The sequence below is a fragment of the Solea solea genome, chromosome 20 (assembly GCF_958295425.1).
Source record: "Solea solea chromosome 20, fSolSol10.1, whole genome shotgun sequence".
NCBI lineage: Eukaryota > Metazoa > Chordata > Actinopteri > Pleuronectiformes > Soleidae > Solea > Solea solea.
Genome location: NC_081153.1, coordinates 13,679,713 through 13,703,528, shown reverse-complemented (window position 1 = coordinate 13,703,528; position 23,816 = coordinate 13,679,713). Strand labels below are relative to the sequence as shown.

Genomic DNA, 23,816 nt, shown 5'->3' with positions numbered 1-23,816 from the left:
TGGACATTAACCAAACTGAATTAATCCTGATTGATGCACAGAAATGTCCAATGTCTAAATAAGGCCTATGTGGTTTTTTTAAAGCAATGACAAGAACACAGAGGTGAAATTAAAGGGTTACATTTGTCAAAGTAAAGTCTGTTCACACAGGATGCCATCACTTCTTGTGAGAAGCTGCAGTGAGAGGCAGCGTTGGTTTACCAAGAAATGAGTGAGGAAGGAGGAGTAAATTGACCACCTTGGTAAGAGAGTGGCTGTGATTGGACCGTAAGTAATGGATCGTGGTCATCTGGCTGTCAGCTAATGAGGCTTCATTTTTTTTTTTTAGAGCCTTTGAGTTGACCACAGTCCTTAGGAAGTAACTGAACTTTTACAAATAACCTTATATCCTAAAGTTGACATTTAAGGCTTCAGCAACACTTTGGTTGGAGTTTCTGTGAGTGAGCCAAGAGAAATACTAGTTCATGAAGTGTAAATCCCTGCTTCTCTGACAGAATCCGTGTGTAGAGTGATGGAAAGAGAGAAGAGGGAGGGCGGGAGGAGGTGGAAAAAAAAAAGAACAATAATGGTCTCTACTGTTCAGCATCTTCTCATAAATCATTCATAGGCAGCCAAGTGGCAGCAGGGTGCACCGTGAGATTTCAGGTTGTGGTATCAAATCTCAATTTATAAATAGAATAGTTATGGAGTGAGGAGGCAGAATACCATCATTCAAAGTCCCCTCCTCCTCCGACCTCCCCGTGAGCATTCAACGGATCCTTGGAATCAAATGTTTTTCCAGCATTCAGTGATACTATCACGTACCATTTGGTTGTAAAGTACAAAGGAAAATTGGTTTGGAAATAGAGAGCAGTCAAATGATACCAGTTTTGTCTCATTTTTACTAATTGTAGAAAAGGTCCCTTTTTTTGTCATCTTCTTAACCCTTTTCTCATTTCCTGTTTTGTGTATATTGTACTTTTTAATATGGGGTTTTTCTATGAAGTGTGGTTTTAAAAAAAATGATCAGGCGGAGCACAGGCATGTTTGAATGAGATGTCTGCGCATGCTGGATTTGATATATGTAAGGTGAAAAAAAAGGAAAGCCTCTGTCTCACTTGGCAGTGATTCATTGACAGCGTGTGTATGATTGAACGCTTGTACGGGTCATTACCAACACTGAACACATTGCTGAGACGGAGCTTCATATTCTATCATTTCCTTCGCCGGGGAAGTTAGGCTCGGATACGAGGAAGGACGGCCGTAACGGCACAAATAAATGACAGTCTTAACAGGAGACAAGCGATGAAAAGCAGGTCTGAGCAAATGACCTGAGATAAGAGGGATGCGGTCGGGTGTTGTGCGAGGTCAGCAAAACATAAACGGAACATCACTCAGGCATGTGTGTGGGTGGGTTTATACATGTTGGCATGAGCTATAACATGATTGGCATCTTACAGCTGGGGCTGCCGCAGACCAAAAGCTATTAGAGAGGAGGCTACTGCCACATCACTCACCTGTCTAGCAGCCAGTACACTATAACTCAATGCAGTGGAGTGGTTGTCAGAGACCAGTATTTGCACAAAGGACAGTTGCTTTGTTTAAGTGAGGATGATGTGTTTGAATGTAAGGTTTACTGTTCCCCACGCCATATTTTAATTCATCCAAGCTGACAGTTGTCTGAAATCCTGTGTACCTTTATGGCCTTGGAACTGAGGCTCCTATAGAACAAGAGCGCTCACTCTTGTGCAGCTCTGGTTTTCGTTTGATAGTGTGGTTGCATATTTCTGATCAGTAAGTAGTGTAGTTAGCACGGAGAGCTAACCTAGTGAAAAAATTAGGTTTCTGACTGGGGAAAAATACTTACAGGACGTGCAGGATTTCATTTCACATGCAACTCAACATTATAAAATGTAAGTTATTTTTTTAAAATATCAAGTTAAGCTTTTATTTTTTCCACCAGTTCCAGCACTGTTATCAGTATCAGGGCTCCCTGAGGTTTTATTTCTTTTAATGTTATTTCATCTGATGAATGCATGTCAATAATCATCACCGTAATGTGCTTAAATGGTCTCTGTTATTACGGTGGATTTTTCTCAAGTCTACTCATATCTGTTTACCACCACCACCTGACACACACACACACACACACACACACACACACACATACATATGCATGGATAATGTGCCTCATCTCAAATCACTCCCAGTAATTTGCTAAAATGAAAAACCAATACCTTGTAAATTGATTTTGCTGCTCATCTTGTGGTGTGTGTTTGTATGTGCGTGTGAATGTTCAGTAAAAGGCGGATCTTTTTCTCACATGCAGCTCTCCAAGGTTTTGTGTTTTTGTGTAGGACAATAGCGTTCTGATAGGATGATACTGTAATTATGATTATACTAAACAAACTTTGAAAAAAAAAAAACAAGATTCAGAATGCCAATTCCACAGAACATAAACACTGTAGATGCACTGCTGAATGTTTGTTCAGGTCTGTCTACAGAGCTGCAATGTCTCAGTCCAAAGTTGTGCAACGTGTGCATCTAATCCGCTATGAGTACATCTCATCTCTTCGCTCATTGACAATCCATATGGCAATATGTTCTCCGTCACTCTCACATCACTGGGCTAAACTACAGTGAAGTTATGTCATTTCAGTGCTCTCCGTTTAACCCCAATTGAAAATGAGGCGACTTCGCGGCGCGGCTACTGGTTTGCTGTTTTCCAGCAACACATGCTTGACTGAGCCATGTGACGATCTTGAACAGTACATATGCATAATGGTGCATGTGTGCATTGTCCGCAAAAGCCCGTGCAACCCACACACCAACGTCCCTGTATAGAATCAATAATGACTGGCACATTGTTCACCATGTCTCTTCTTCTTTCCAATCATCTGTTTATTTGCATCATTCCCTCCACTGTTTCTGACTGTCTTATCATTGCCAGACATCTCACTTAAGTCCTCCACCATCTACCTGTGGTATTTTTTCTTTCTCCATCCCCAATTCCGGTGCTAATGAGTCCTGGATGTGGTCAACATGGGGTCCAAAGCTTCTCCCTTACTGACGCCTCTCCAGCTGGGTTCTCCCACGGTGCACCAAATGCCTCTCTTGCATATTGAATAAACCCCAGGACCACCTCTGTGCTTCCTGATCAGTAGCACCACTATTACTGAGCTATTACTCTGCAAGGGGTCCCACGGTTCTGGCAGTATTGATGGGCTTTGAAATTGTTGTGAGGTGGGCGAAGGTAGAGATAATAGGCATGGGTGGGCTGAGCATTTGAAGTTGTTTGATACTATCCCTTGTGATTATTAGAAGCGCTCTGTTCAATTTATCATGTGTTGGAGTTGGGGAGTCAACTCAAAGCACCTCTTGAAAATGTTTTATTCCAGGATGCATCCAATCAAGGGCTGACACTCTGGTAACCTGACTACATGTGTGTGTAAAATTCACTATAACCTCCTATTACCCTTTGAAAGTATGCCCCCCATTGTCAGTAACATCGAACGAAATTTATTGAAACCAGTACTTTCTCTTTGTAGGTCATCAGTAATGATGAAAAAAAAAACATATTTAAGGGTGTTTTCATACCTAGCTTGTTCCAAAACTGTTTTTTTTTTTTCTTCCCTAGATCGGTTCTAATAGGTTTGTGTGAACAGAGCGGTTCGTTTGCAGTGTGTACACAATTTAGTAGTATACTTAGTAGCATACAGCTGCATTTACCCACAAACCGGTACGATCAACTGTACTTGTCGGAGGTGTCTGGATGCAGCAACAGTAAACAGTGTGTCTTCTTCTTAGCATCATCAGACGTATGGCATTGTTTCCTTGGCATAGCCTAGTTGCTCGCTCAAATTGGAAATCTCAAACCTTTTTATAAGCATGTAGCGTTGAGGGCATGTTGAGTCTAGACTGCAGTGTGAAAGCGAATCGAACTAATGTTATGTGCAACGTTGTAACATATCACTCCCTGAAATGGAGTGGAATACACGTATGAAAGCACCCTAAATCAAGTCATAGAATCTAAGTTTGTAATCTACTGTGAGTACAAATTATAAAAAAAAAAAATGATTTTAAAGTTGACGTACCCCCTGTTAAGTCTACCATCAGACTGATCATTATTAATGATAGTGTAGGTAATTGATCACTTAATGCATGCCCTTATTATAATATATCTATATGTGTTTGCTGCAGTGCACTAGTATTGCATCTATGTTCATTAAACAAACTCTTTGTAAGATACAGCCTGAAGAGTTTGGTAGGTAGGCAGTATGAAATGTTGCAGTTTGTTTTAGTTACTTGCTGTTTGAGAAATGCATGTGTGGAGTAATATTAATATCTGTCACCAGTTTTACTGAGAAGAATTATTGTACGATGTTATCTGTTCACTTCTTGCACATTTCTGTGTAAGATATACACACACACCGTTTTTGTGTTTTCTAATGCACTCTTGTCTCAAATCAATTTTTTGATTAACCTGTGATCCCTTTACTTTTTTAACTTTATCGTCTATAATAGGCACTTCATTATTCAAAGGCCAACCATACAATTAGCACCAGCAGATCCTATTGCGAGTTGTTCCTACAAGGACCAATCAATGCTATTACATTAATCAATGTGATTAGAGCCACTCTTGCATCTCCTTTATTTGTGTCTAAACCGCTTGTGCTTGGACGGTGGTAAGGCTTGTTGCCTTTAATTTATGCTCCATTGATTCTCCATTCCTCGCCAAATCAGGCAGGTATATTGCAGAAGGTATTAACAAAGGGACATTTTGCTGTGGATGCTTGTAATAAGGGCTTTAACAGCTATGTCTTGGTCTTTAGCTGTGGCAATCTTCTGTGGCTGTGTTAGAACGTGATCAGAAAGACAAACTACCTTTATCATACCCACTAACTCACCACACCCAACTCCTACAAAGAGCACTAATGGCTAATGGCTAGCAAGAAGCAGTTATAGCTTTTCTCAAATGGAATCTCAAATCTCATTATTACTAATAATGGCATGGCTCAGTGGATTGCAGTGTTGTTCTGCTTGTTAGTTATTCAGCCCGACCATTTTTGTTCCAGACTCAAATTTCAATCACTGTATAGATTACCATCGTTTTGTGTAGGCATTCATGGTTCCCAGATGATGGCTGATGAGGATAACTGAAGCTAACGTGCTAAACTATGACGGGTAACATGGAAAACATATCCGAACAGACATTTAGTTTTATTTCCAGATACAAAAACACAGCATAGCTGCTGTCACAATGGGCAGGACAACCTGTCTGAACAGTTGACAAGCAACTGGGATCTGTGAGCTTGGCAGCCAAGGCAAACTATTGCTCACTACAACGACAATTCCACTGAACGGATGTCTTAAAATCCTGAAGCCCCAGCAAAATAAATAAATAAACTGGTTGTGATTAACATAAGAAGTTTGAATGTCATCCATTCATTGAGTTTCACGCATGCTGTATCTGGTTAATTGGTTTGAAAAATGTCACCTTTCCAAGTCCCCTTATTTTCTTTTTGGCAAAAGGATGGCGAGGGAGCCGAGCCTTCATACTCACTTCAAATGGACTGTGATAAACGACTATGTGTACAAAATGCTTTAATACTGTCATCTCCACTGTGATGGTGTCAGGGAATCACCCGTTCTTCTTCAGCAAACAGATCCTCAGTCATGCTACCAAGGGCCTTAGTGACCTTGTGGTGATACGAGAGGGAGAAGCTGCCCCAGAGCCCAGTGCCACAGATTTAATTACTACTGGCAAAAGAAGACTGCTTGCTCTAGTTTGTGTGTACCAGTGAGATCAGTGGTTTGAGTGTGTGTGAATGCATGCGCTCTTACCTGTGTGTGTTTTGTGTGTTTGTGCGTACCAGTGTGACTCTGGTGTAGAGCTCTCCACTAAAGACCATCCTATTTGGCCTGGCCCTCTTTAAACCGCTCTTACATAAGCCACTGCTCTCAGATGTGTGATATCATGACGCTATTTTTGGCCTGTCCTCAAAAAAGGCTGCTAAGAGTTAGATAAAAACCAGCCTATTCTTTAAATAATACATCAGGGCTTCCTCTCATCTTGTATGACTTAATACCGTCTTCCCAAAACTGGCCTATTGTTGCCCTTGATTGATATTTAATACTTAAATATTACCTTGTGGTTTTCACTGTCTGCTATGATTCACAGCAAACGGCTACATTGATCTTGAGCAGTTAATGGGGGGTCTTTGGACCATGACGTCTTCTCCCAGTACAGTTGTGAAAGAACTGGTGCAATCAATTTGGTTTGAGAAAATCACAAGTTCTTATTCGAGATCAATTTGAGCATCTTGTAAGTGTGGCTGAAGCGAACAGTCTAAGAACTAAAGGGAGATTAAGGCAATTCTGGAAAAGACCCCCTGACGCCCTCAAAGACTGGTGGGTGATTTTCGTTTTAGGAGTGTTACCAAGATAAAGGCCTTTCTTCATGCTTAATTGATGACTTAAATCCATGTGTTGTTTTAAAAGCCCGTCTCGCTCATGTGTGAACACAAACCCCTGTGGGTCTGTGCACAAAGTGGTGATTTAGTGAGCCAAAGTGAGGGTTTCCCACTGGTTGGGTGAATACTTTTAGCTCTGGGATCTCGTGAATAGCTTGGCTGATAGCATTAAGGTTGATGAGGGTTTTTTTTTTAAAGGCAGGCACATCATTTGTGGTGGTTTTTCCTGCTATTATGGACACAGTGTACACAGAACGGTACTTCTTTCATCACCTTAAATGTTACCCATTGATGCTTTGACAGTATTTCCACTCAAAATGGTCAACTGCTCTTTATTATTTGACATTCTATCTGTGTTCCGAGAGTGTCAGACTTCCTATATAAAATTATTTTGACTTGTTAATGATGCATGCTCTATTTTTGACAGTGCTACAGCATTATAGTGGTAATAGTAACAGCGGTACTATGATTAATAAGAAGTAAATGTGTCTATAAGTGGACCGAGATTTAATGAGACCTTCACAGTAATCTCTTAAGTTAGGAGGTGCTTGAACTCCTCACGGCTTTGGCACTCTCTGAGCAGATCTCCTGGTGTACTTCTTGGTCTCAGTCAGAGTTATAATATCCTTATGTTGATCGCTATCATCATGAATCACAAATTCTGCTTAATCTCTACAAAGTATGTAATTAACCCTGCACTGATTCCTATCGCTCATTAAATTAACACAGATAGGACACTGAAAAATAATATATAATAGTGCCTCATTATCTTAGCTCGGCTGTGAGTGCCAAAATATTCTGTACCTTTCAGACCTCAAGTTATTTATGCATATTTACAAGCGACTCTCTTTGATGTGTTTCAAGATATAGTAAGCTGTGCCGCTTGTGTGTGCGTGTGTGTGAGTGAGAGAGAGTGAGTACGTGTGTCTGCATGAACCTCCAATTAACTAAACCAAAGATAAATCACATTTCCAAACACACGCAACAACACTTAGGCAGCATCTTGCACACCTCATCTATACATTCTCCAACACACACACACACACACAGCTTGCCCAAGGCCTTATCCCTTACCATAACCAGTTAATGCCTAACCCTAACCTTAACCAACCACAATTCAAAGGCCAGTGTTTATGCCATAAAAACGTACAAACACAAGTACAAACACACAGACACACACACACACACATACTTAAAAGGTCATTTGGACAGGGGTCATCCGTTCCATGCAATAATTGCAGATCTATTTACAGCTACAGTTAAAGGTGCTGTTTCACTGACATTTAAAGTCATTTGTAAGGGTTTATTTGTTCACACCATTAGACTATGAATGAATGAGTGTGTGTGTGTGTGTGTGTGTACATGGGTGTGTGTCACTGATACACTGCCATGGTTTGACAGGCCACCGACCAAAACAAACACTGACCTGAAATCTGTCATCCACTGGAGTCGGTTCAGTGACAGTTAATACTCAACAGTGCGACTGTACCTACTAACAATGCCTGACAGGTCGTTGGTTGGATTATTTGTCGTGAAAATTGTGCAGGACCGAGTCGGAATCGGTGCTCAATGTGTCTCTCTCTTTTTTTCTCGTTCCAGTTGTCCTTTGCAGCCACAACACCAGTTCTGGCAGACAAGAAAAAGTACCCCAACTTCTTCCGCACTGTGCCCTCGGACAACGCTGTGAACCCTGCTGTAGTTAAGTTCCTCAGCTTCTACAACTGGAGCCGCGTGGGGACGCTAACACAGGACGTTCAGAGATTCTCAGAGGTCAGTCTGTTTTCTCTTGAAATAAACTGCACTTTTAAAGTTCACTTTGTGAAAGTTGACAAACATGCACGTGATAGAGATAGACCGTTAAGTCCAAGATCCACAACGTTGCTTTGTGTATTGTAGATGAATCACTATTGTGAAACCAAGCCCATAAATATAAAACCGGCTCAAATCAAGAAAAACCCACCATGGCCAGTGGTTATGGTATTTTGAGGTTTAACCTGACATTCAGGACAGACATGGATGAATATTTACAGCACAAGAAATATCGTTTCATTCATTGCTGTCCGACCACCCTAAACCTTTTTATCTTTATGGAAAATTAACTTTCAACTTCTCAAGGTGAAGGTAAACTCATCTCATTTTTAAACTACATTGAACATAATTCTGAGTCAAGGATATTTTATTGTGTCATGCAAAGATGCGGAGACTGCATTGAGTTGAGTTTGGAATTTGTTTATTATTGTTCAGATGATGGCAAATTGATTTGAGTATGTGGTAATCAATTTGGATTTTAATCATTGCAGTATCACTGAAAAGGAGTAAAAATGAGTTCAGCGTCTCCCCTTCATTCGGTCGTAGAGAACAGCTTACTGTGCATTGTTAGGTGAAGCCATTTGTGGACGAACATTATCTTTGTTGACTTAGCACTTGCAGCTCATGCTCACATACATTGTTTGCTCACAATTATTATCAGAGCTACAGATGATTTACTTGAAAACGTCTGTGCATTAGCCTTTTCCTGCAAAGGGAAATGTGAGACATGCTATTGTAAAATTGTATAAAATTGATTATCCATGAGCATAAAATAAAAAAAAAACCAAAACAACGAAAGTTGCACTAAAATGGATGCTCACTACAAATCAAATACATTTCTTTTTCCAGAAGGGTTGAACAAAAACAAAATATTAATGTTTCATGCCTGTGAATAACAAATTTAACTCACGTCATAAACATTACATCACACCAGCAACTCAAGAACATTCACATAAAAAATAAATAAAAAATATAGCCACGTCAGAGGTATTGAAAGCATAAATTCGAGAATTATATTGTGAGCTCTTGCCTCAGGGCCCTGGGTGAAAACAATCTCCTCAGCAGCCCAGGTTGGGTGGTGGTGGTGGTGGTGGTGGTGTATAAGAAGTCTCACTTCAAATCTCAGAGAGACTAAATCCTTTTATCGCTCCCCTCCTGAAAGCACCAAGGGGCTTAGGACGGGAGGGAAACGGAAGGCCCGATTCAATCAACCTGTCACCAGATTGGCCTCTAATCCTGATTTACAAATATGCAAGCATCGCTTCTGTACGCCACGATTTGCACAATCCTCTGTCAGGTTATGAGAACGCTGGTTTTGGGTGTTTCGTCGAGTCCCAGCGACGCACAACGAGACAAATGCAGCTGTTAATGTAGCCTCACTTTGAAGAGTGTGCCGCCGAAGTTATTTACGAATAGTGGTAGGACCGTGTTTATGTCATTGAAAACTAGCAGAGAGATTTTAGTTCGCCAAAAGTCATTTTCAGTGGGTCACATTTGAAAAACACATGCTGCATTTTGTGCATTGGGAGCATTATTAATGTACACAGCTGTACTATACATGCAGGTATTTACACACATACATATATGTACATAATGAGTGAATTCAAGTGACACCGTTGTCATCTCCACCACCATCTACGTTTCTTTTTCTCTTTACCTCTCACACACTCTCTCTCTCTCTCTCCTCATCTGGGATGCTGTTTCCCAGGGAGACTGCTCGCAAGGTTAATGTTATATAACGCTTGTTAGGGATTCACTCAGTGGCATGCACGCCTCACACGCATACAGTGCGGCGTCCCTTGGGACTGTAACCTGTAAGAGAAAGCCTGCTTGTCACGTCTATTTATAGACACAATTGAAACACATGCCGCGGACCAAAAAAAAACAGAAAACGCGGCCTCATCAATGGGGTTTGTGGTTCATTGTAATGACAGATGAGAACGGCTGGAGTATTTGCTAGTGTGAAGATGTCACACACATACACACACACACAGCAATCAACATTATTGAGATTTCCAGACTTGCACAGGAACAAAGCAGCTGTCATCAGACAGGATTAGGCCTCTTTCCTCTAACCTTCTAAGCTCAGGTGTTTTTATTACATTATGACCGCAGATAAACAGAACAGCTTTCTCTTATACTGAATTCCTGCTTACAGTTCTGAATGATTGAAGGCTGTTATCTATGCTTGGACACTTTTACAGTTTCTGCTTGTTCATTACCAATCACCATGCCGGGATGTACAGAATCCTCTTCAGGATGATGCTGACATACCATTGTACAGGGCATGTAAGGTTATGGGGGGGAAGCCAGTGGAGGGCTTGTTATCAAGCCGTGGCACCACCATTTGTCACGCTAGTTTGTGCATTCCTGCTCTCTGGGATTTGCCTGGAGATTGATATGGCTACTGTTTTGTAGTGTAGAGTAAGAGGCGCTGACTTGTGTAGTGTAGATATGCTGCACGTGCACAAAGCACAGATGGACCGATGGAATGACAAAAAGCACCTGCTGACACTCACTGGTTCTGCTTGTGTGACACTCTTAACCTTTTAACAGCGAGTGAGAAGTTGTGAAGTAGCATGTCAAAAGTGCTTATTATGGTAATTCCACTCGCACTCTTTCAGGAAGCTGGAAAATCAGCGTAGAGAGTAGGAAGAACACCTGAACATAGTTTCCATACTTTGGCCTGCTTTTGCACATTGAGACAAAGACTCGAATTTTCTCGCAATATCTCGTGTTCATGTACAACTGCAGTGTTTTTCTAAATAAAAATGTCTTACATTGTTAAAACAGTATGTTAACATGCAGTAAAATTGTAAATAACTGCCAGATATTGGAGGTTATTCTGGGAAAAATGGACAAAAGCACTTAGTTACAAGACATTCCCTGGTCCGTTTATGGTTAAAACAGACATTTTGAGGGTTAGGTGTTAAAGGATTAACACCTAACCCTCAAAATGTCTCTAAGAGAATGATAGCTCAGTTGAATTTAATTCATATACATGTACATTTAACAACGCTCCAATGCAGAGCAAACACTATACATGACCCCTTGGTCTCTGCAACACACACACACACACACACACACACACACACACACACACACACACAGACTGTAAGATAGATAGATAGCCGTATATAGAGGTTATACAAGCAGTGGAATAGGTGTCTTCACACTGTCATATCCAGCCTGAAGACAGACGGGGTAAAAACTGGTCATCACTTCATCTTAATTGGATGGAGTTTTTTTGTTGTGTGTCTCACATGAACAAACAAACTCTTTTTTTGTGATCATTTTCTGTCTGCTTCTACAGTGCAGCTCTGACACTATAATTTTATCCACCGTGCGTGGGTGTGTATACTTGTGTGCGTGTGCACATGCTCAGATGTGGAGCTGGGTTATACTTCTCCTCTGTATTTGCTGCCGGGGATTCCCAGGCTGTCCCAGACAATGGAGGATGTTTTTGTTGCAATAAAGCTGCTCACTTTTCCCTTCCTCCTTTCACTCAATCCATCAGTCCTCTCCCCCCCTCCATGCCCTGCTTTATCTGACACACTCTGTCCTCTTTTCCGTCTTAGAGGAGGAATCACAAAATCAAACCATTAAAAATCCCCCTCGTGACAAAGGCTATTCTTTTTCCCTGAGAGGCGATTGTGCATGGACTGTCGTGCAGCACAACTACATGTCCTGTCTCTCTGTGTATGTCTTGTCCCAGCTTGTTTGCCGTTGTCTCAGCCAGGCTTTTTAGATCAACGCTCAACACAACAGGACAGTGCAGCTTGTCCAGACCACCAAGCCAATTGTTTCTCAAGAGCAAAACCTGGTTATATTGATCTGCTGTGGCCTCCCTGTTGTTTCACCTCAGCAAGCAGTATATTAGAGGGCCTGTTTGTACAGGAGTGAGTGATGTACAGTGATTTCGAGTTTCCTCCAGGGTACCAGAGGAGGACGAGGAGATTATGACAGCAGACATTTGGAGACACGAGGCAATAAAGCTCAGATTCCTACAATTTTTTAAGATGCCTATAATTATGTAAAATAGGGATCAGCAAGTAAATGTGGCTGAGAGACATTTTTTCACAAGCAATTGAATGTTTTGCTGCCTTAAACTAACAATAATGTGGATGTTGTCTTTAATCAGGAGCTTGTTACGAAGTCAAATGTTTGTGACATACATGTATGTACTTGTACTGTTAATATTTTTTTGTGCATCATTTCAATTTTAAGAATTACTGCTTCTTCTTTGAGCCTAACACATGCCCCATACTCCCCAAACCTCTGAACTCGATATGAAATTTGAATTTTTTTTGTGAGGATAAACAAATAATTGAAATCATCTGCCGGACCAGATACTGATGCTTGTGGGCCAGTTTTGACCCACGGGCCACCATTTGCTGACTTGAACTAAAGTTTTGTCATTTCTGATGCCGTGTCAGTAGAAACAGTACTGACTCTGGTTAGCCAAGTTGCCTGTTCTAAATATTCTCACACCACTTTGATATGCTGTAGGTATTTCTAAAGTTATACATGAAATCCATCTTTTCAGTATAAAACACCCAAATTGTGGAACCATGAAAGGTGGAAGTTTGTAGCTTCTGAGTTAGTTCAGCTCAAATCTAAAGTTTTCCCCAAGAGTCATCTAATAAATTATGTAGTTAAAAAAAATCATTATGAAAATGTTCACAGAATGAAAATACTTGGTTGCCTTCCACTGCTTCACGAAACTCGACAGGTGAAGAACGTTTGATGCCATTTTACTGCAATGTCAATCACTTATTATAAATAATGTGAATTCATGCTCATCCAACTCTCCAACCTGTCAATGAAGGAACTTCAAATCTTACGGACACACATCGCAAGAAATAAGTTTGGGTGATATAGGAGCAGTTAGAATGAGAAACAATGCATATATTCATTTTTTCAAACAATGTGTATTTGAAGTTGTATATTATGGAATAATACTATGGCACACTCACAGTTTATTGCATGAGAGCTCATATTGAAGTGAGCCAACTCCTTTACTCTGATGTGGGGCATTGCTGCAGGACATGCAAGACATTTGCAAACGTTTGGATCTCTGAGACAGAGGTGTAACTGATGAGATTGATGATGGCTGCATTCCCTTTAGATTCCTCTGTGCTAGGAACCCAGTATTTGCTATGTTGTCTGTCAGGAACAACTCAATCTGAGGCTTTTCTGTGTGGAAGTTGAATGTTTCTCATGTGCTTGTCTGTTTTTTTTCCTCCAAATTTCTCCATTTACATGCAGGTTAGGTTAATTGGAGGCCCTAAAGGTGTGAATGTGGGCTTTTGTTGTTGCAAAAATGTCGGTGTAGTTAGACCTGAAGGAATTGATGTTGTTTATTGATCAACATCACTTTCAGAGTTTTATTTTTGACTGGAATAGCCCCTCACACCTTCCTGCTGGTATATGGTAAATGGTCCGTATTTAGATATATTCTAGTTTTGATGAACACTCAAAGCTGTTTTACACTATATTGTCTGTGAAGGTTCTCGCAAACGTTTAGAGAACGTTTTCTAGAGGTTGTGACAAAGTACCTTTCTGGGAACATTCTGGGAACCAAATGTGCAACGAAAAACTAACGTTAGGGGAAATTTAGGAAAACTTTCCCTGGCAACCACAGGAGAACCTAAGGGGGAACCTTCTGGGAATGTTCCTGCAACGCTCCCAGAGCGTTCTGGGAACCAAACATTTTTAGCTGGGTCTGATATTCAGGTCAAAGTCTTCTTCTGTACTTAGCTGAAGGCGACTGGACCTGCTAAAGTCAAGTTGAAGACCTTTCACCTCTCATCCAAGAGGCTTCTTCATTTTCTATCACATCCCCATTCATAACACATTCACACGCTGCCGGCACAGCCAACAGCAACATGGTGTTAAGTGTCTTGCCTTTAGTGAAAGTACCGATAAAGAAGGAAGATATCATTGTAGCATTGAATTGAATCCCCCTCCCCCTCATGCTGATATCTCAGTTACTGAATACTAAAAGATCAGTGAAGCGAAGGCGTCAGGTTTATGCACTAAAGTGTGTTTAAGGTGTATTAGAAAAAGAACAGTGTGAAGACCTGCCCCAAATTATGAAAGGGCTGGATGATAAATAAAAAGAAGACATTGACACATTGTAAAGGACTATAAACCATGCTCATATGCTGTCCCTTTCTGTCTCTCTGTCCCTCTCTCTCTCTCTACTGCTGTTTTCTCAGGTGAGGAATGACCTGACTAATGAGCTGGAGAAAGCCGACATTCAGATAGCAGATACAGAGAGTTTCTCCAATGACCCCTGTGTCAATGTCAAGAAGCTCAAGGTAAGTAATTCAGCTTGGGCACTTCATAGTAATTTTTGCTCTTACCAAATAACAAACCAGAATCATTCAAGGTCTAAGTCAGTTTATTGTCAGATGCACAAAAGAGCTCAGAGCAGAAACTGTTTATGCTGTCTCCGTATCTGTGTAATGCCGCACAATGAATAATTTATCCGAGCATTGTCTCTCACTTTGACTAAGCGGCGCGGGAAAATTGTCAATGAGATGAGTGGAGTCTAAATGACGACACTGTAATGGCTGGGGGGGTCTGCACAGTGACCTCTAGTGACCCGCTCTGACTAATGGATGTTTGATGGGCATTTATACATATAAACACACATAGAGTATACTCATGCACGCTGGATTTCATCATTTCCCCACAGTCTTCTTTTCCTCTCCTCTCAAATGAGATGAGTCAGAATGAAATCATAATATTTTCAAGCCAATATTGAGATATTTGACATGTCTTCACATCATTTACTCATGGATTTCATGTCTAACTCAATGCTTAAACAGATAAAGAAGAAAAAAAGCATTAAATGCAAGTGTAAATGCAGTCAAGTGTGATGGTGGAAATATCCAAGTCGAAGCCTTAGAAGGGAACATTGTCAGAAAGTGACACACATGACAGTGAGAGAGGGTGTTGCAAATGAAGAGAATGGCGTGAGATTAATAAAAAAAAGTACAGCTTGATTTGTGATCTGACGTGTGCAACAGAACGATGACGAGACAAAAGAGCAAAGGGAAAGGGAACGGGGAGATAAGCCGTGCTTCTTAAAATATACACATAACTCAGCATGTTGTGGGTTGACGTTTTGATTTTAAGCTGACACCATCCTGCCTTGATCAACTCTAAATATGCAAATCACAGTGTCAACTCAAAAGATGTGACACCCCGTAGTGGTAGCACTCTACATTGCTCTTGGATCTGTCTCCTGTTTGTTACTGGGCAGCCTGACAAAAATGTTGTCAGCAACCAAAGACCACCAATGACTGCAATCATTAGTATCCGTCAAATGCAGTCTTTTTTCGGTTTTATTAAGAGAAAAAAAAAGAAAATGTCAGATGACAGATCGTTAAGGGAACTCAATTCAGTCAAAACACCCCACGATAGAAAATAAATAAATTAAACATCAAAATCAAGACCAGAACACTTTATTATTTATCATAAGTCAAATATTTATAACATATTCATAACTTCTGCCTTTTACTAAAGACGGAGCACAATTTGAACCATTTCTTAGCTTTCATTTTTATTCCATCTTATCCCATGAGTTGTGTGTTTGTAGTGGAGTAATCTTTAAACTTTGACTGTCCATTGAACACATGAATTAATGTTTGATTGGAAAGGCAATGGTGTAGTGGTTAGCACTCTTGCCTTTGCAGCAAGAAGACCCAGGTTTGCGACCCAGTTTGAACGAGGGCCTTTCTGCATGGAGTTTGCATGTTTTCCATGTGTGTGTGTGGGTTTTGTCCCATAGTCCAAAAACATGCAGATTTGGGGATTAGGTCAATTGGACACTCTAAATTGAACCTAAGTGTGAATGTGAGAAGGAATGGTTGTGTGTCTATGTGGCCCAGTGATGGACCTGTGACCTTTTTCAGGGTGTGATCCGGCTGAGATTGGCACAGCAACCCTTGTGTGGGGGATAAAATGGTAGACGATGGATAAAAACACCTTAACACATTAATGCATCATTTCATTGGGAGCACACAGCACCACAGACTAATTTATTAAACCTCTACAATAGGTTCTTCATATCAACCAGGATAATAACATTCTGTTTAGCTAATAAAAAAAATCTTTAATTGTGTGTTAACTGTGTGTGCGCTACTCTCTTGTGGTGCAACTTAAGACAAATGGTTTGCATTTTTATTTTCATTATGAGTTTGTTTACTTCTTTCAATCCATTATTGATAACATCACCGGGACAGAGTGGTCTGCTGTGATTTCCTGGCTCGCTCTTCAATCTGGTCCAAATCCCCAAATGGCCCCACGTTCTCGCAACATTCACATTTGGAAAGCAGAGCCTTAACCCGACTTGCACACTTAATGTATCGGTGCATTCTGATATTACCTCGTGGACTTTTATTTTGAAAGCAGCGGCCTGGTAATTCCATCTGCGCTATCGATACCAGATTTGAGATCATAAAAGCGTGTATGACATTTATTACTCACCTGGGGTCAATTAGCGATCAAATGCTCACAAACGCGCGTCTTGCTGCACAGCAATCATCTCAAACAGGCGGGGGGACTGTTTTAGTGGGTAGAAGTAGTCATACATCGCCCAGTCTACAAATCACATCTCCACCAAGCTCATAAAAGACCGTCATTAGTACAGTATTTGTATGTGTGTGCTTAATAAGCCTGAACGGTGCCTGATTGGACTGATGAGGTACAATATTGCTAAAACCATTACCAATCACCATGGTAGAGTTACAAACAATCCTGTCAGAGATAAAGCAGTGAAGGAAGCCCCTAACAGTACTTTCTTTGAGGCCAATTAGTCTAATAATTATATAAGAGCTCGAGCAACAAAGGTAGTTGGGGGGGGGCCTGTGTTGCCCTCGCCTGTCCTTAATGTATAAACAGTGTACAACACAGTCATGCATGCCCTTGCCCAGAAGTACACAGTTGTTTTTATGTTATTGCCAGACAGGCCAGAATTTATACTTAGACTTTGGTCCTTGGTTTAACTGGAGTCATTTGGGTTAAGTGCCTTTCCTCAAGGGAAGCGCAGGGTTATTGAATAGCCACTGTTACACACACACACATCCACTGAGGTATATGCAACTATTCTTCTAAGAGCATTGCATTTATTTGTGCAGGCTAAACAAAGGGTTATTCCCCAAAGGTTAACTTAACCACAATTCACACTAAAGACAATAAGAGTTCACAATAACTAAATGTTTTTTCTTTTTAATGACGACTGAAAGACAGGGGATCACACATTTACTGACCAAAGATCCCAGACTACGTGATCTTTCAAACCAACTGAAGCAAACTGAATGCATCGAACCCTGACACAAACTCTCACGAGAGTGTCCAGAGTTGAAATTCAAGCATGTTAGATTGACTGAGGTCAGGTCGCGTCTGTTACCCTCACACACTTGCCGATTTCTGTGCCGACGAGCCTTGCCGACTGTCCTCAACTAGTGCCAACTGTTGCAGATTCGATTCTGAAATTCGATTCTGAAATTAGACCCCTTGAATGTCCCAGCATGCTCTCTGGCTCCCTTGATTGAGCTCAAATGTTGGGAAACATTTTCAGTTTATTGTATCAGTATACTGCCTAGGATTTCCCAAATCAATTTTGATCATTTTTGAGGCCTTTATAGTATCCCATAGAATTTAATTTAACGCAAACTGCTCTGCCATGACAGTTTAAAGTTTCTGTTTCATGTAATATGAAGAGGCTGCGCTCGGCTTGCTGCCCTGGAAAACATTGCTGTGGGCACACACATAGAAGGAACGGGTGGGGGTTACGTGTGCTATGGACACTTAGGTGGCCATTTTTAACTCAGCCCTTGCAAAAGATAACTATGTCTTTCACAAAGCATTAAAAGAATGCGAATTCCAATGGCAATTTCAAATATTTCAAGGGCATTTAGCTATGCTCAACTGTTTGTATGCATTCTTTGTATTTGTGTGAGTGTAGGATTGTGCTTGTACTTGTACCCTACATCTACATTTGCACAGTAAATAACCCACTGTTGGCTCCAGAGCCTCGTTTTTTTTTCTTTCCTCTTTCCCATGAAACATGCTGCTGTTCTACTCAAGCAATCTGAATTATTTACCGAGTCAACACCACGTGGTCTGAATACCCATGTAAATGTGTGCTCTCCAGCCCGACTGGCAAGGAACGCAAGTCAGCCTGCTGACACTAATGTCTGTGTTGTTATGTATGGACACGTCACTCAGCCACAGTTTTGCACTGTACTTTTTAGTTGCTGATGAGAGATGAAAATACTTTCTTAAGATAAGTGTGTTACGCTTCACTATGAGTGTAGGATTATGATATTTGATCATGTTTTTTTTCTTTTCAGGACAATGATGTCCGGATCATCATTGGTCAGTTCGATGAGCACCTGGCCTCCAAAGTCTTCTGCTGTGTAAGTGCTCATGGATCTGTTTTCCCCAATGCTTTGTCTCCACACTGCTTTTGTTTTGGCGCAGTGCTGCTGATTGGGATGTGGTATGATTTGGTTGACAGGGTAATGATGTGAATATGTACGGTAATAGTAGTTTGAAAATGTGTGGCATTATTGGGTGACATTTATGTTCAAAGCTGAACTTAATCTTGCTCAGATGACATTATCCAACAAAAATTTCACACTTAACTATTTCACTAAACAAAATCCAGTCTTTAGATGGGTTTTAGTCTCATTTCAAGATTTCCCCCTTGATGCTCAGTTCAAGATTTAACATTTTAACATGTCATTTTCAAAGGTTATTTGGCACTGGATCCAAACTTTTAGGAAACTCAGCAATTCACAACCCTTCAAATTGGCTACACATCTTCAACCTTTCACTTCTTCTTTACCCCCAGGCGTATAACTTGAACATGTTTGGCAGTAAATATCAGTGGATTATTCCCGGCTGGTATCAGGGCAACTGGTGGGAGCAGGCCAACACCACCAACTGCACCACCAAGAAGCTGCTCACAGCCATGGAGGGGTACATCAGTGTGGACTTTGAGCCACTCAGTGCTCGGCAGATCAAGGGCATCTCTGGCAGGGTGAGTATCACACACTGTTGAACATACTCGGGGTTAATAGGGGGAGATGGGAACTCGGCATAGAGAAATAATCGTGCTGTTAAAGTGAGGTAAACAATTAATCTGTGCCGTATGATAGCCTGAAGGAAATAATGTAAGTGACCTATTTAGATTCTGTTTTTCTCATTTCGTAATCTAATTTTCTCTCTTTTTTTGTACTTCTTTGTAATCCAAGTCTGGCCATGAAGAGCACCTGTTATTGTTTCAAAGACCAGTTTTCTTGTTGCTGTTTTTAGAAGTATCTCGGGAGACGGTAGACATCTTAGTTGCATCCGTTTGAGCCGGAGAACTCAATCAAAATCAATCATAGGTTTTGTTTTCACACCATCAATGCTGCATTTATCCCCAGACGGACATATTTCCTGTAATTCTGTGTCTAAAAGTGTGTGGGAAATGATGGCAATGACAATTTGAAAATAATGAACTTCTCAAAAAACAACAACAGACTCTTTATTTCAAAGATGCACACATTTCTCAACTTGATTTCTTCTCTGCCCCACCATTCAGACCCCTAAAGAATATGAAAGGGAATACAGCCGAAAGCTTCAGCAGAAAGGTGCAGAGTCCAGTAAATTTCACGGCTTTGCCTACGATGGGATCTGGGTCATTGCTAAAACCTTGACTCGAGTGAGGGAAGTGCTGCGGGTAAAACAGAGGCAAAGCGGCTACCACAACTTCACCGTTGACGACCGCGAAGTGGGAAAGATGGTGCTGGACGTCATGAACGAGACCAACTTCTTTGGTGTTACAGTAAGAAATAGATTTCTTCCCGGTTTTCCTGTTTCATAAATATCAGTAATATGACACAGAGAGGTTACCACCTAACACTAAGGTCGCTTTCATACTGTACATTTCATTGAGTTTCATACTGAGTTATAAGAGCCCCATACACACACTTATACACATACTATATATATATATATATATATATATATACATATATATATATTGAACATTTGCATGTACATGCAGGTAAAATATTTTCAATAATTATTAAATATACAGTGAGAAGTAGGGGGAAAAACATTTGTTTATTGCAGCACATGAACAAGAACATGGTTTAAAGCAAAACATTTAAAACAGTGTGGAGTAACTTCACTTATTTTAATATGATATAGTATAACGGACTCATATTATACCATATACAGTACGTGTGTGTACAAATGAATCACCTAAATAATGCCAGTGAGGTGAAAAAATAAATCAATAGGCAAAATCATTATTCAAACATCCTTATTACTCTAAAACAAGAGTATAACAATACTACAACAAACATTGACAGGGCTGGGGAGATTATGACCATAACCATACATGGATGACAACAAACTATACATGACTGGACATGACAATTAAGAAGGGTAACAGAATGTAAAAAATGAAAACTTGCAAGTAATAGTTCTGAGTTAAAAGTTGTAGTTAATGTTTTTATTTCAGAGTATTCCAGGTCTGCTGATTTTTCACTGAAAATGATGACTGACCAAATGTTGTCTTAGGTTTTGCTGGTTTGCCGAATAAAGTCATGGCAGGACACACAGAGAGAGAGAGAGAGAGAGAGACAATAACACAGAGCTACAGATTCCTCTACAGTGTAGATGTCAGCAGAATGAGAAAACAAAAGAGGGAGAGAAAATAGCCTTGGAGAAAGTCAGCACAGGCTCCTGACTTGTATTATTGTGAGACCCTCTTGGGGGGGGGGGGGGGGGGGGGAGTTATTACTCCTGGGGATGTGCTGTACAGTATGTGTGTTGCAGTGCTGTAGTAAATTCTTTAAGTCATCATTCCTCCTCTCTTGCCTCTCTGTGCACAAACCCACTCAGGGCTGCTGGAGCATGCTGACATTGAGACTCTCCTTTAAATTTCAGGGGAAAACAGCAGTGAATACCAGTGGCCATGTAACTACTACTAGTCATTAAATGTTTAATCAAGGCACACAAAAGATGAACAAGTACTTCTAGGCTGTTTGGAAGTTGCTTGAATTTTTCTCCTCCTTTAGATTTCTATAGACATCATATTGGTTCTACACTTGTAGCCATCATGAGCGAGGCAACATCTATTAAGGGAGGAAATGTTGTATCCCTCTAAAATCACAAGAAGAGTAACAGACTTTCCAGTAAAAACTAAGATTTGCTGTAGACATCGGATAACAAAAAAAAAATGTTTGAAATGCTTAAATTGAAAGTAACAGTGTTCTTAGGTTTAATACTTAAACAGAATGAGCCATCCCTGAAGAGTACAGGTAATGTGGAAATATTCAGAATAGCGGCTCTAAATCTGCCCGATTCAAGCAAGGGAAAAGCAGCAGTTACTTAAAGATTAGTTTAACCAGCGCCAAAGTTTTTCCTTTAAATTTTGACATTCAATATCCTTAGAAAAACAAATTAAACCTGTGGTAAACAAACACTGCTGCAGATTATAATGATTTGTGTTTATTTGTTTGTTTTTTTTCTCTCTTTTGTAGCTGTTCTTTTAAGGGATTACATGAAATGGGATCAGAAGCATTTTCTTGTGCAGCACACATGCACACGGAAACTTCCACCCACACGCGTTAAACAAAGACATAGGAAGGCAATTTTGCTTCGGCGCTGTTCCGCGCTGCACACATCTTTCATGCTATTTTTGAAGTCAGATTTCAAAAGCAGCTATTATGCAGTTTGCTTCTGAACTGCACTTCAAACTTGCACTGGGTTTCCAATAAAAATTAATCCCCGTACATGCACCAGGGAAGTGGCAAATTCTGGCTGTTAATCTTTAGTGTGTGTGTGTGTTTGTTTGGTCATGTGTGAACATACCATCGTCTTGAGCCTCGTGTCTTTCCTGTTGTCACGTTTTTCCCTGCTTTGCGTTTGCTGTGTGCACACACACACACATTTGTGCGCTTGTGCTGATTTCAGTCCTGCTGCTGAATCAGTGGTGGAGGCAGCTGGAGCAGCAGGAGAGTGATCATCAAGGGTCCACAGTATTGATCTGGCTGCTGCCAGGGCTACTGAGAAGGCTGACATTAGCTGGGAGGGATTTAGAGAGCGAAGATAGCCGCTAAAACCACAGGATGAAGTACACTCAGATTCACCAGGGAGGGTCGGATGGGAAGACACACACTGGGGAGTGACAGGGGGATGACTGGAGTGTAGGATTTGGTGTGCGTGTCACTGTTTTTGTTGTCTGTGGTCTGTGTGTGTGTGTGTGTGTGTGTGTGTGTGTATGTTACATTTACATCCACCTTGTCCTTATGTCAAACCTTGAAAACACAGAGGATGTCACACCTGCAGCCCACAGTCTGACAACTCATTTGACCCTAACACCCTTGTCACTGACAGTATTCTCCCCTCCACGGTGAAAGCTGCCCTTCCCTCCAGTCTCTCCTCAGAAGGATACATTCGCATCAACACAGTGACTCACCTCTGCAAATACTTTGAATATAGAAAGAAAAAAAAAAAGATTCATGTCCTGTCTGTGTCAGTAGACTCAGGTTAGGTTGACCACACACATTCATTACAGTTACTTGTTTGACTTTTTAGTCAGAAGGGGTTCATTTAATCTCAGTGGCGCAGACATTTAGTTCCAATTACAGCTGTCAAATTCAGTGCGTCTGCGTATGTTTGATCTACCTAGCATATTCTACACACTGTTTACACCCGAGAGAACAATTGGGAGGCTGTTAAACTAACTGCACACCATTTCACCAAAGCTCTTAAAGGGAAATGATGTTGGCAATCGGGCCGCTTGATTATGTGAAAAAATAATAATCCAATGATTATTTGGCTCAAAGTTGAAATCACAATTCAAACAATTACTTATTGACTTGAACTTGAAACTAATGGAATGTATTGTATATTGCATAATATACATCTATAAATTATAAAATATATATTATATATATATATATGTATATATAGAATATATATATTATATTATATTATATTATATATAATATATATAAAATATAACTTTACTCACGCTGGGTGTATAACCTGGGGATTCCAGTGAATGCCTGTGTTCTATTTTTAACGATTGGATGACGACAGGGACAGGAAGTCTGTCACCATTACAACATTAGAAGTGATATTTTCAGAATAAAAGAACCCGTTTTGTAATAATCGCTTTGGTTTTTGTAATCATTCGGAGCCATAGCCGTAATTGAAACACAAGTTTTCGATGAATTGCACAGCCCTAGTTGGCAATGCCAAAGCACAGAGAGCATGAAGGTGAAGGCTACTATACAGTAGAAACCTGCACTACATTGTTCCTATGCACAGATAAAGGGCGTAACTGCAACAGCAGTGTGTGACGAGAGGCACATGTTAGCAACACATCACATGGGTAACAACAACATCATGTGGGGATAATATGAAAACATATTAGGTGACAAACATCAAAGATGCCACACAAAGACTGGGATTCAAACAGAGGGGAGGGATCCTGCTCTGCTACTTCAAAGCTCACCATCTCTATAAAGGCGA

At 40.6% G+C, this 23,816-nt stretch overlaps 1 protein-coding gene across 2 annotated transcripts in view; it reads left to right on the top strand.

The window, feature by feature from the left end:
* Nucleotides 1–23,816, top strand: part of gabbr2 (gamma-aminobutyric acid (GABA) B receptor, 2) — a 161,581-nt gene that overhangs the window by 78,983 nt on the left and 58,782 nt on the right. For both annotated transcript variants that reach the window (XM_058619699.1, XM_058619698.1), the window contains 5 exons: nucleotides 8,052–8,222; nucleotides 14,483–14,584; nucleotides 18,629–18,694; nucleotides 19,132–19,320; nucleotides 19,867–20,109. In XM_058619699.1, coding sequence (XP_058475682.1) covers nucleotides 8,052–8,222; nucleotides 14,483–14,584; nucleotides 18,629–18,694; nucleotides 19,132–19,320; nucleotides 19,867–20,109 — 771 coding nt within the window. The remainder of the gene's footprint in view (nucleotides 1–8,051; nucleotides 8,223–14,482; nucleotides 14,585–18,628; nucleotides 18,695–19,131; nucleotides 19,321–19,866; nucleotides 20,110–23,816) is intronic.